Source organism: Triticum aestivum, chromosome 5B (genome assembly GCF_018294505.1).
Source record: "Triticum aestivum cultivar Chinese Spring chromosome 5B, IWGSC CS RefSeq v2.1, whole genome shotgun sequence".
In the NCBI taxonomy this organism is placed as follows: Eukaryota; Viridiplantae; Streptophyta; class Magnoliopsida; order Poales; family Poaceae; genus Triticum; species Triticum aestivum.
The window spans coordinates 54,001,824-54,013,879 of NC_057807.1; the positions used below are offsets into that span (position 1 = coordinate 54,001,824).

General features: G+C 46.9%; 1 protein-coding gene across 3 annotated transcripts; it reads left to right on the forward strand.

Annotated features, from left to right (window-relative positions):
• Nucleotides 1-1,570: 1,570 nt before the first annotated feature.
• LOC123115647 (histone deacetylase HDT2-like) lies at nt 1,571-4,430 on the forward strand. 3 transcript variants are annotated; one of them, XM_044536767.1, is made up of 4 exons: nt 1,571-1,926; nt 2,111-2,227; nt 2,364-2,530; nt 4,232-4,430. In XM_044536767.1, the coding sequence occupies exons 1-3, from the start codon at nt 1,573-1,575 to the stop codon at nt 2,514-2,516; spliced, it is 624 nt and encodes a 207-aa protein (XP_044392702.1). In that variant the 5' UTR covers nt 1,571-1,572; the 3' UTR covers nt 2,517-2,530; nt 4,232-4,430. The 3 variants fall into 3 exon arrangements, with proteins under 3 accessions (XP_044392702.1, XP_044392701.1, XP_044392700.1); XM_044536766.1 differs by having other exon boundaries at nt 1,572-1,926; nt 2,364-2,516; XM_044536765.1 differs by having other exon boundaries at nt 1,577-1,926; nt 2,364-2,512.
• Nucleotides 4,431-12,056: the final 7,626 nt, after the last annotated feature.

Consider the following 12,056-nt stretch of genomic DNA (forward strand, 5'->3'; position numbering starts at 1 on the left):
GCGTGCGGGCCGGCGGAAAGTTCTGCCAGACTACTGGCTCCAAACATTTTCCTTTTTGGAAAGAAATCATTGGGGGTGGTGCATTGCTTCTACTGGCAAGGGTGCGAGGTATCTTCTTAAAAAGTTTTTTTATCATTTATGCAATTCCACCACTCAGTTTTGCCACTTGGAGTTTTAACTGCTAAAAAATGCCATCACTCCTTTAGGCGTATGCTAAAAAAATGCCACTAAACACTATTACTGTCAGCTGTAAGCCCGTTTACGATGTTATATGACCAAAATACTCGTGGACTAACATATCTGCTCTCCCTCGATCTCACTACGATAAAGTGTGGGTCCCACTCGAGCCCCAACAACGTTGTTATTTTCCTCTAAAATCATTCACGTCTTACTCTTGACAAGTGGAGCCCACACTTGTCATTTTGAGATTGAGAGAATCGACATGTGAGTCTAGGGTTATTCTGGTCATATAACATGGTCAACATGTTTGACCTGACACTAACAATGTTGAATGGTATTTTTGAGCACACGTCTAATGGGATGATGGCATTTTTTAGGTGTCTAATGATATTTTTGAGGAAACATCTCATGAAACGATGACATTTTTGAATAGTTGTAATTTTTAATGGCAAAAGTGAATAGTGAGACGCAGCTGGTGGCATAAATGATAAAAAAACTAAAAGAAAAGGAAAAAGAGTAAAAATCAAAAAGACAGAAAAGAAAAATGAAAAAAACGAGCCGGAAGCTTCACAAAACTGGGCCGAGAAGCTTATGGAAGCTTCCCATAGATCGGGACCTGCAGAAGCTTAATGGGCTGGCCCATAAATAACAGGTGTGGGCGCCGTCAAACGAACGGCGTGGCATCCCGAATCTATACCTACTATTAAAGCAAGGTGATATTCTTAGTTTCGTCCCGCATCTGATCCTACGTCAAGTGCATTATACACGAGGTGGGACTAACGAGTACGTCCACACCGTTTTCTGGTACGTCAACTTGGGCATCGTAAGGATCGGGGTCATATTGGGCCTCTGGCCCGTTCCGTTCCTTTGTCTATCATTAAGAAAAGAAAAAGCCGCACTGCAAGATGAAAAAAATAAACAGCGCCCTCCCAGCAATCGAACTAGCCTGCCCGAACAAATCAGGCCCATCTATTTGGGCGGTCCGAACAAATCATCTCAAAAATACTTGCCGTTTAGTGAGATTGAACTCAAAACCTCCGTCCAATAAACAACATCACAACCAACTGGGACAGATAATGGTACAAAAATCATATGAAAAGCATTCTATCTGTAGCATGCTTCTTAATGTAGAATTGAGAAAAGACTTCTTCGCATGCGAGCGTTGCAACGCATCTGGGGACGAAACCACGTAAATCTCTCCTCACCCAAATTAATTTCTCTCCCCAAGTGAATTCAAGGGTGGGCCCACACTAACTAATCACCCCCTTAATTAAACTATGAGGACCACACTAACTAATTTCACCCACTTGAATTCACGTGAATTAGCCACGCCCGTTGCGCGCCCTCCTGTCGTTGTCGGGTGGCATCATTCAGATGTTGTTGGGCCTTTTGATGGATACATCATTATATCTCCCGTTGCAACGCACGGGCATATGTGCTAGTAAAATAAAAGTAGTCGAATCTCCGCAATCGTCGAGCCATTCGCAACTAGAAACCCTAGCCATCTCCCCACGCCGCCGCCGTTCCCCTCCGGCAACCATGGCTGGGATGGCATCACGCAGCGAAGGCAAGACAACCGGCGACAAAGGCTACTGTAGTGTGATTTATTCACCCTATCCACAGTCGTCGCCTCTTCCTCCTCGCCTGACCGACCTGTTCCAACAATTTGGTCTGGACAAGATCCGCGCGATCATGAACAGTTCTGATGGTAAGACGTTCGAGCAAAAGATCGACAAGTTACGAGAGGTGCGCCCAATCACTCACTTGTCTTCCGTCGTCTAGTTTTGTCCTTCCATCCAGATTTCAGTTTTGTCCTTCCATCCAGATTTCAGGTCTCCGTTTGTTTCAAGATCGCTATAATTCGTAATCCCGTGCTGGATCTGTATACCTCAGTTAATCCTTAGGATATATTCTCCTTACATTTATTCAGGAAATGAGTGCTTTCGAACGTGCTCGTAATGAATTCTTCGTCGAGGGCGAGGATGTTGACGAGGACGACGAAGACGACGAGGACGACGACGTGGATGTGGACGAGTCGGATAGAAAGGTAGGGAAGGTGGTAACAAGCTTCGTTCTATCCATATGTTAAAATATGCACTAAATTCTTTATGTTGGGCGAATTTGTCTCTCCATTCTTTGACTAATACCTGCTTCTGATCTCCACCATGTTTCTGCCTGTTCAGCTCTTAGATGATGACAAGAAACCCGATATCACGAAACGACCACACACTCCTATTGGAGATGAGGTGGAATGCAAGAAGCCAAAGATAGCAGAAGGCTCAAGGTGCCAAGGAGAAGAACCTGGGGCTGGAGGGATAAAGAATTCCTCCTGGTAGGTAGTGTTTTATGTGTATGAAATTCCAACCTTTGTTTTCTAACTTAACATTGCAGCAACACTAACACATTTCAAATATGCACTTGGTTTACTCTCGAGTAAGCTGCAGTTTCTGCAATCTCTGATGTTTAATGTTGCATCAGCCAGTTGAGCAGTGACCACTTTTATCCAATGGTGTCAGACTGTTGTTTTATGCAACTTGAGAAAATAAATAGATAGCTTTTATCATAAAAAAATCAGGTTGCTCATACTGCAGTTTACTCTCAAGTTGCAGTATTAATTCTTCCAATACATTTCGACATTGGCAAAACCAGCACCTTAGAATTGCTGTCATTAACATCCTTTTATTGATGAGGTATTAACAATAGATGGCTGTTAAAATGACACCTAGTTTATATATATAGCATACTTATGTAGCTTCACCTGTCGTCTGAACTATGATTATATGGAAGCCCTAAAACTTCATGGAATAATTTGTACCATCTAGCAAACTTCTAAGCCCATGCTTAAATTGGGAAAATTGTATTTCTCCCAATGCAATTCTGCAGCGCCCAGTAAATCTGTTCTTTGGACTCAAATACTTATCCTCTAAAACATCAGGTCAGGTTACCTTGTAGAAAAACTTGTCTCTTCAAATGGTCTCTACTTTGTTATTTTAGCACAGTTGAATTCATACTGTGTATTTTCTAATTAATTATATTGGTGCTTTCCAGAGCTCGCTAATGCTTCTGTTGACTTAGCTGTCCCTACTTTTTGAGGAAACGTTCAATTGTTCTTGAACACAGAAAAATTTCAGATTATCCCCTCTTATACCTAACCCACCTATATTCTTTAACTTTAAAACGAGTTAATGCGCAACCAACTATATAACCTAGCTTTGTTTTTGGGATTTTTACATGCATGTCTTAACTAGATGAACCTGTGTAGAACTCAAACTCATTAGGAGTCAGGTGGTCTGTCCTTTATGAAATGTAACCAAAATATGAACTTAGTTGTCATGCATATACCTTGTCTTGTCAAATGCTTACACCATGTTAAAGTCGTATTGTTGTTTGTCTTCACTTTTGTTCTGTGGGGCATATGTTTACTATTTCTCTAGCATTGTTTTGTCTCTTGTCTTTTTGTTGGCCCACTTTCATGTACTCCCAGTGTATCAAAATATAAGATGTTTTTTGGCACTATGGCTGTGTCAAAAACGTCCTATATTTTGATACGTAGGGAGTATTTTTATCCATCTAGTCCTTCTGTAATTGGTTATTAATTGCGTAATTCTGTTTGAAATTAGGAGCCACCAAAAAAGTATTGAGTTAACAGACCACCGCAGTGGAGTTCGCATACTTAGGCCCTAATGACTTATTCAGAACAGCCTGTGTAAATTTTGGGTTATAAATTGTACTCCCTCCGTCCGGAAATACTTGTCATCAAAATGAATAAAAGGGGATGTATCTAGACGTATATTAGTTCTAGATACATCTTTTTTTATCCATTTTGATGGCAAATATTTTTGGACGGAGGGAGTATCTTAGTAGTTAATGTGCACATGCTTGCTTAATTGTTGCACTCAAGCTACTGCTTTTCTGTGAAGTTGCTGCTTCTAATATGTTTATATGTATTTTGCTTCCTTAACCATTAATTGAAGTCTTAAATTCTCCATTAGTTTTGTAACCAAGGCTTAATGTGTGAAACCGCTATTCACGGTGTTTTTTGTTCTGACAGGGTCTGATGACAGGGGAATGCAGTAAACACCAGAAGCATCAAAACTATGATCTGGAACAGTATCCTGAATAAACTATTTTCTGGATTATGAATGAATTCTGAAGCATGGGGCTATAAGTGAACTATGTAACATGGATTTGTAACTATGGTGGATGTTAAGTTAACGTTCTATTTGTGCATCGTGAATGCGTGCTGAATATGCGTCTGCTATGGTTTCGTAACTTTGAGACTGGGCATGTGGTACTGGGTTGCCGTAGGCCTGCAGCCGCTGTACCTACGTTTCATGCTATAGGTATGTCGTCCGAAGAGTGCCCTTTGGATCACGTAAGGGCAACTCCAACTGGCCGATGCAAATGGACTTGGTTTTTGTTCGTTTGGATTGTCCGAGAGGACGAGCGTGTCTGGTTTGGTGTTGGGGGTGTTTTTGTTCAGTTGGATTGGCCGAGCAGACGAGCGTGTCAGGTTTGGTGTTGGGGGCGTCTGTGCGCCTGACGCGGCCTACACATTAGTATGTGGCCTGTGCGGAATTAGGTCCAGTTCTATTGGCTGATTCTCCCCATAATCAAGAGAATCGACCATCCATCCAGCCTCTTCCAGAAATTTTTACAAGATTCTGAGAGATGCTGGGTGAAGGGTCGATTCTCAAGATTCTGTTGAGTCGGCCAAAAGTCTGCGCCTGACGTGACCTGTATGGAATTAGTCTGCATGAATTAGTCTGCACCCGACGCGGCCTGCACCGAATTAGTGTGCGGCTTACACATTAGTCTAGGCAGTCATTTTTGAAAAGAACTAAATAAGCATGAGTTACTTATAATAAATCAACCGCTATAAAACAATAATTTGGCACAGGCGACAGACTCACAAAAACCCTGCAGAAAGCCTCCCGCATCCGTCTGCAGACATAGAAGAACGCCCGTGCGTTGCAACGGGGCCACATTAACTTTAAGAGTTCAATATTAATATTCTCATACATATCAATCCTTCTTCTCCTTCCGTCTGCCACCGAGACAGGGACCTAGACTTTGTGCTGCTCTTATTGATTTCAAACCCAGACGAGATGGGGTGGTGGGAGGGGGGACGAAAAAACCCAGACGAAACAAAGGAGAAGGAGAGCCTCATCAGTAGCATCATGGTGAATTTCAAACCTAGCGTTGTGCTCCGCCCAACGAACATGGACGCCGCCGCCGGCGGCCCGGTGGAGCTCGAACCCAAGAGACTCTGCTGCTTGCTGGGAGGGGTCGGGGAGGGTCGGAGCACATGAGCATTGACGTGAAGACAGAGTAGGCCGGGGAGATTACTATGCACGCCGCACAGCGACTTGGACCTCGGAGGGCCTTAGCTCTATCAGGAGGAGGTCCCGAGTTCCTGCCGAGGACAGCCTGGCGGGGGAGACGCACGGCCGCTCGCGCTGCCCGCAACGCGACCACGCCCTGCCCTAGGGTTCTGCGACGGCGGCAGCGTCGTCCACAGCCACACCCTCTCTGAGTCCTGCCCTGAACTGGGGTTCCGAGATGGCGGCGGTGGCGGAGGTCTCTGAGGTTGGAGAGGGGCAAGATGTAGGACGGCGGAGGCTGGAGCCTGGAGCGATGGCGGCGTTTCGGGATTGCAGGCAGGGGGACGTGCGAGGTGAGTGTTTTTTTCACCGGTTTATATTGTGTTGCCTGCACGGATATATAGGAGAACAAATAGGTGGATTATAATTCCTTCCATTGTATAAGTGCTGGGAAAGGAAGCGAGGGACAAAAATCAATCGAGGGGCCTTTAAGAGTAGAGATTAGTTAATTGGATTTTTCTTTAAAGTCTGTTATTTGTTTTCTTAAAATTTATTATATGTTTCCTAAATCAAATTGCATTGATGGGATGGATCGATTGATTTGGATAGTCTATTATTTGTTTCCTTCACATACATTATATGTTTCCTAAAGCAAATTGCATTGATGAGATGGATCGTTTGATTTGGATGGATCGATTGATTTGTTTCCTTAAAATTGGATTTTTTTTAAAGTCTGTTATTTGTTTCCTTAAAATTTATTATATGTTTCCTAAATCAAATTGCATTGATGGGATGGATCGATTGATTTAGATAGTCTATTATTTGTTTCCTTCACATCCATTATATGTTTCCTAAAGCAAATTGCATTGATGAGATGGATCGTTTGATTTGGATGGATCGATTGATTTGTTTCCTTAAAATTGGATTTTTCTTTAAAGTCTGTTATTTGTTTCCTTAAATTTATTATATGTTTCCTAAATCAAATTGCATTGATGGGAGGGTGACGCATGGAAAGTTATGATCCGTTAAGATTTTTTTCGTTGTGTGAGAGGGTGACGCGAAACTAAACCGGTGGGGTAGGGGAGGGACGAAAAAAACCAGCGAAATGAAACGGGTGGGAGGTGGAAGGAAGTACCAAAGAAGTACCAAAAAAAACCGGGTGAGGTGGGACGAAAAAAAACCTGGAAGCGAGACTACCAACTGCTCCATTAGGAGTAGAGATCAACCGCTATAAAACAATAATTTGGCACAGGCCACAGACTCGCAAAAACCCTGCAGAAAGCCTCCCGCATCCGTCTGCAGACATGGATGCGGGAGGCACCATCCAACGCTAGTCGTATACAGTTTCAAAACAACTCAAACCAACCAGACGTAATTCATGCAAACCCGACCGGATTTCACACAAACGGTTACATTTTGGAAATATTTTAACTAAAAAGTTAAAACCATGTTCACGTATGGTCGCACGAAGCTTCACTCCCACGACAAGAAAACACTACACTAGGCTATGACCGGCCAGGCTAGGGTGGTCTAGGATAAAGAAAAACTTGGGCATGTCACCGGTTATATAAGCCGGCGACGCGCCGACGGTGACCTTCCTGGGACCCAAGCGGCGGCCTCCCGTGTTCAACTTTCCCTCGAAGTTGCCAGCGGACGTGGACGCGGATGCGCTGGCCACCGACTCGTCGATCTCCTCCGCGCACCCCCACGGCCCACCCTTTCTTTGTCTGTCCGCATGGTGCGGCTACGCGCGCGTCGACGCTGGATGGCGCGGTTGTAGGCACTGGAGGGGCGGTATGAATCGACGTCGTCCATGTCCGTGCCGTCGTGCTCCCCTTTGTGCCGGCCTGGAGCAACTCGTCACTCCTCCGTGAGCTGGCTTCGAGCGGTGAGTTGCTGAACCACGCGCCGGATTGGGGGGGGGGGGGCTTGCTCCGTCGGCCTAGGAAAGGGAGGTGGAGTAGCGAGCTGCCTCGATTATATCCGGCGGGCTCGGCGGGCCACCCAGCCGGCTTTTATGCCTGAGCCGTCTTCAATGTGAAGCGGTGCGCTCTACAACGACATGAGAGCATGGTTAATAGTACAACCACCTGCTGGCTATATGAGCATGCCATGTCATCCAGAGTTAGCCTTATTAATTACTCATATAGTAGTGTTGACTATAAGGTTGGCTATAAGGTTACAACTTTTTCGCTATCTCTTTCCTCTCAAATGTTTCTATCTTGGAGCACATGTAGAGATGGGGTCTTGCATTAGAGCCCACTCATTCACTTTTTAACGACTTTCTCCTCCACATAAGCAGGCTTATATCGCACTATTGTACTTGCTCTGAATGCGGGCAGCTGGCACCGGGCGGGAGCGCACGCGGGAGGGGAAGGTTTTTTTTGGTGGGTTAGGACGGTCAGAAGCGGTGTTGGGAGCGGTTCGGACTCCCGCATGGCCCACCTCACAGTATCACCATATTTCTTAGAGTCCTTGCATGGCGGGCGGCCAATCTCTTCTCCCTCCCCATCTTTCTCTACTCAGCTGATGCTCGGCGGCCGATTAGATTTCGGGTATCGTCGATTTATTCAATTGCAGTCCCACATGTCAGTTGTCAGGACCCCGACTCAATGTCACATCGATCTATCCTGTAACACCTCATATCACCTTGCGGCCTCACGCACGGTATTCCACGGGTGTCGCCTTACCTTTGCCCGGGACCGTTTGCGCCTTTTGGCTCACGTATATGATGATGTCGCTAGCATCCATATGATAAGGAGCCCGGGCTGACATGACTAGTCGTAAACCCAAAGTGGCACAGACTTACAGGGACAGGCATCCATGACCCAGCATCGAACGTGTCGGTCATCAGCAAGTGGGTCCGGGCTGTAGCACTGGGCTAGCAGGACTCCGGTAAACCGGGCTGTAGCGGGCTAACAGGGCTCCGGTACTCAATGCGTGACATTTCCCCGAAGGGACAGACACAGGAACGAAGAAGGACACATGCCGGCCAGCCTAAATGTTCCGGAGCAGTAGCGGGCTACCAAGGCTCCGTGGAAACACTAGGAGACATTTCCCGGTAAGAGAGGCTACTAAGAATAAACAACTAGATAGTCAGATCCCACACATACCAAGCATTTCAATAACATACACACAATATGCTCGATATGTGCAAATACAACATGGCATCACAACATGACTCTACAACTCAAGTATTTATTCATTAGGCTCCAAGGAGCGAGATATTACAAATAGGGGTCTCATGACCCGACATTCAGAGCATACAAATCAAAACACAAGCGGAAGCTATCATGTCTGAGTACAGACATCTATAAATGAAAAAGGCTGAGAAGCCGGACTATCTACCAGATCCTGCCGAGGGCACAAGATCGTAGCTGAGGTATCAAGCTAAACATCGAAGTCCACGCGGAACTACTAGCGAGACCGAAGTCTCTCTGCAAAAACATAAAATAGGCAAACGTGAGTACAAATGTACCCAGCAAGACTTACATCAGAACTAACTACATATGCATCATTATCAACAAAGGGATGGTGGGGGTTTAACTGCAGCAAGCCAGCTTTGACTCGGTGGCTATCCTGAACTACGACTGCAAGTAACTCTTTTGAGGTGGCGCACACGAGTCCACATATTCACCAACCAATACACCACTATGGATCCGCTCCCGTCTCCCTACGAGAACGCCATCCATAGCACTCACGCTTATCTTGCGTATTTTAAGGTATCCACTTTCACTTGTCTATGAACTGTATAGGCAACCCAGAAGTCCTTTCACCGCGGACACGGCTATTCGAATAGATTATGTTAACCCTGCAGGGGTGTACTTCTTCATACACGCTCTCACCACTTACCGCCGTTTACACGACATGTACTCGGCAACCTTCAAGCGGAAGCCCAACGTGGGTGTCGGCCACGACCTACCTAATCACCTAAGTCTCTAATCCAGGTTTATCGCCTATCCAGGTTCCATCCGCTGGGAGTCCGGCAGAGGTTTCCCATACGGCCCCGAACGATGTGTACAGGGTTCCTGAGATACCTAACGGATATCCGGTACACCGTGCCACGTACCTACCGCATCACAGCCCACCCCTACGGTCAGCGCTGTCCACGGCCTCCAGTAGGCTACAAACACCAGAAACTACTTGCAACTCCTGGACAGAGAACTAGGGTGAATAAGAAGCCGAGAGGGTCCATTGGTTTCGGGCCCAATGCATGGTAGTAGCTGATTCATGAATCACAAACACAGAACTCAGTGCTTAAGGTCGGCTTCAATGAAACAACCCACCATGTACTCCTACATGGCCTCTCACCGATACCTTTTACCAAATCATGTTCACACACTTAGCTCACACACAGTAGGACATGTTCACACACCTCTGATTCATTCCCGATGAATCAGACCTGACTCAACTCTAAGCAGTAGCAGGCATGACAAACAAACATGAATGAGTAGGCACAACAGGGCTCAAACAACTCCTACTCATACTAGTGGGTTTCATCTATTTACTGTGGCAATGACAGGTCATGCAGAGGATAAAGGGGTTCAGCTACCGCAGCAAGTAGCAAATGACTCGTTGTTGTTCTAATGCAGTAAAAGAGAGCAGGGCGAGAGAGTAGGATTGTATCGGAATGAACAAGGGGGTTTTGCTTGCCTGGCACTTCTGAAGATAACATTGAGTCTTCATCAGTGTCAACGATCACATCATCGGTACAGCGTCTACCGAGGGGGAACAACACCGGCAAACACGGAAGAAACACGATCAATGCAATGCACAGTATGATGCATGCTATGACATGGCAATATGAATGTGTTTTGGGCTAATGCATCTAGCAACAAGTTAAATGGGGTTGGTTTGAACACTAGGTTCAAATTCAAACTCCATATGTGAGAGATTAAATGCCATTTAATTGTTTTGTGCTAAACAGCAGCTATAAGTTGTTCTAACATGCATGTGGTACAGATGGATAGATTGGATTTTTCTGATCATTTTTCATATATAATTCATTTCATTTGGAGTTACGGTTGATTTTATATGATTTTTAGAAGTTTTGGGTATTTTCTGAAAATAATAAATCATTTAAGATTTATTTAAATTCCAGATAGGAATTATTGCGTCAGCATGACCTCATAGTGACGTCAGCAGGTCAACGGGCGCCGTCCAGGTCAAACTGACCTGTGGGCCCTGCGTGTCAGCGTCTGGACTAACTAACCTAATTAAAATTAACCCTAACTAACTTGGTTAGCCGGGCGGGGCCCTCATGTTAGTGGCTCATCTAATTAGCTAAGTTAATTAACACTAACTGACCTAACACTAATTAAGCAGGCGCCTGGGCCCACACGTCAGGGGAGGTCAAACCCCGGGCCGATCAGGTCAAACCTGCCGGCGACTTGTCGCCGGCGACGACAGAAACGGCGGGGCGGCTCGGGATTGCGATACAGGGAACCATTCGAGGCGCCATTGGGCTCTACGGAAAGCTGGCGATCCCGCGCATCCAAGGGTGCAAACGGGGCGAGCTGGGGTGGCCGTAATCCTCGCCGGCGTCGAGCTCAGCGGCTGCCGGACCTCGGGCGTTGGCGGAAACGGTGCTACGGTGCACAACAGGGCGAACCCGTGGGTGCTGCAGGTTCACAGGAGCGCGGCGAGCACGCTGGTGATGCTCGGGCGAGCGGACGAGCTCAGGAGCATGGAGCTCGTCGGCCGTGGCGGCGGCGAGCTTCGGCGGAGGTGGGGAACGGAGGTAGAGCAAGAACGCGAGCAGGAGAGGAGGGGATGTCGGTCCATGAGCTCACTGTGGTTGCAGAGCGCGTCTCAGTGGGCTCGGGGGCAACCTGGAGACAGAGAATCGGGCCGGCGATCTTCGGTGCCCGTCGGTGAAGACGGCGGCGATGGCGTCATTGCAGGGCTCCTGGTGTTGCTTGGAGCGGTGGGGAGGAAGAGTAGGTCGAGGCGGAGCTTTGGGAGGCGTCGGGGAGGCGAGGCGGTGGCTGTGGCCGCGGCGAACGGCGTCGGTGCGACGGGCGCGTTCGGACGGACGCGCGCGAGAGAGACAGAGGAGGGAGGGCGCTCGAGGGAGAGAGAGGGAGAGGTGAAGGGGACTGAGGAGGGTCACGTGGCGATGCTAGAAAGGCCGTGGCGTCGCGGTGGAAGCAGGAGGTGGCCAGGGGCGAGCGCGCGCGCGGCGACACGCCTCTGTCCTTCTGGCGAGGGAGGAAGACGATAGGGGGGGGGAAGAAGCGGCGGTGGGCTGGGCCGTGCTGGGCCGGTTGGTGGCGCCAGGTAAGTGGCTGGAGGAGCTGGGCCGGGTAGGTTTCTCTCTCTCCTTTTTCTAATTTAGTTTCTGTTTTCTATTTTGCAGTTTTTGTTTTAATTTGGTTTCTTAACCAAATTATTTTTGCAGCTCTCTGGAAATTATTGTGGATGCATTAAGGTTTATCCTAGAGCTCCACAAAATATTCCAGGATTATTGGAGCAATAAAAATATTTATAGAATTTATTTGCTCCAACTCAAATACAATTATGAATTAATTCAAAAACCATAAATGCATTGGA

Coding starts and splice junctions, on each gene's coding strand:
- LOC123115647 (XM_044536767.1), top strand. CDS start 1,573: ATGGATACATCATTATATCTCCCGTTGCAACGCACGGGCATATGTGCT. Junction 1,927..2,110: donor AGATCGACAAGTTACGAGAG/GTGCGCCCAATC, acceptor ACATTTATTCAG/GAAATGAGTGCTTTCGAACG. Junction 2,228..2,363: donor TGGACGAGTCGGATAGAAAG/GTAGGGAAGGTG, acceptor CTGCCTGTTCAG/CTCTTAGATGATGACAAGAA.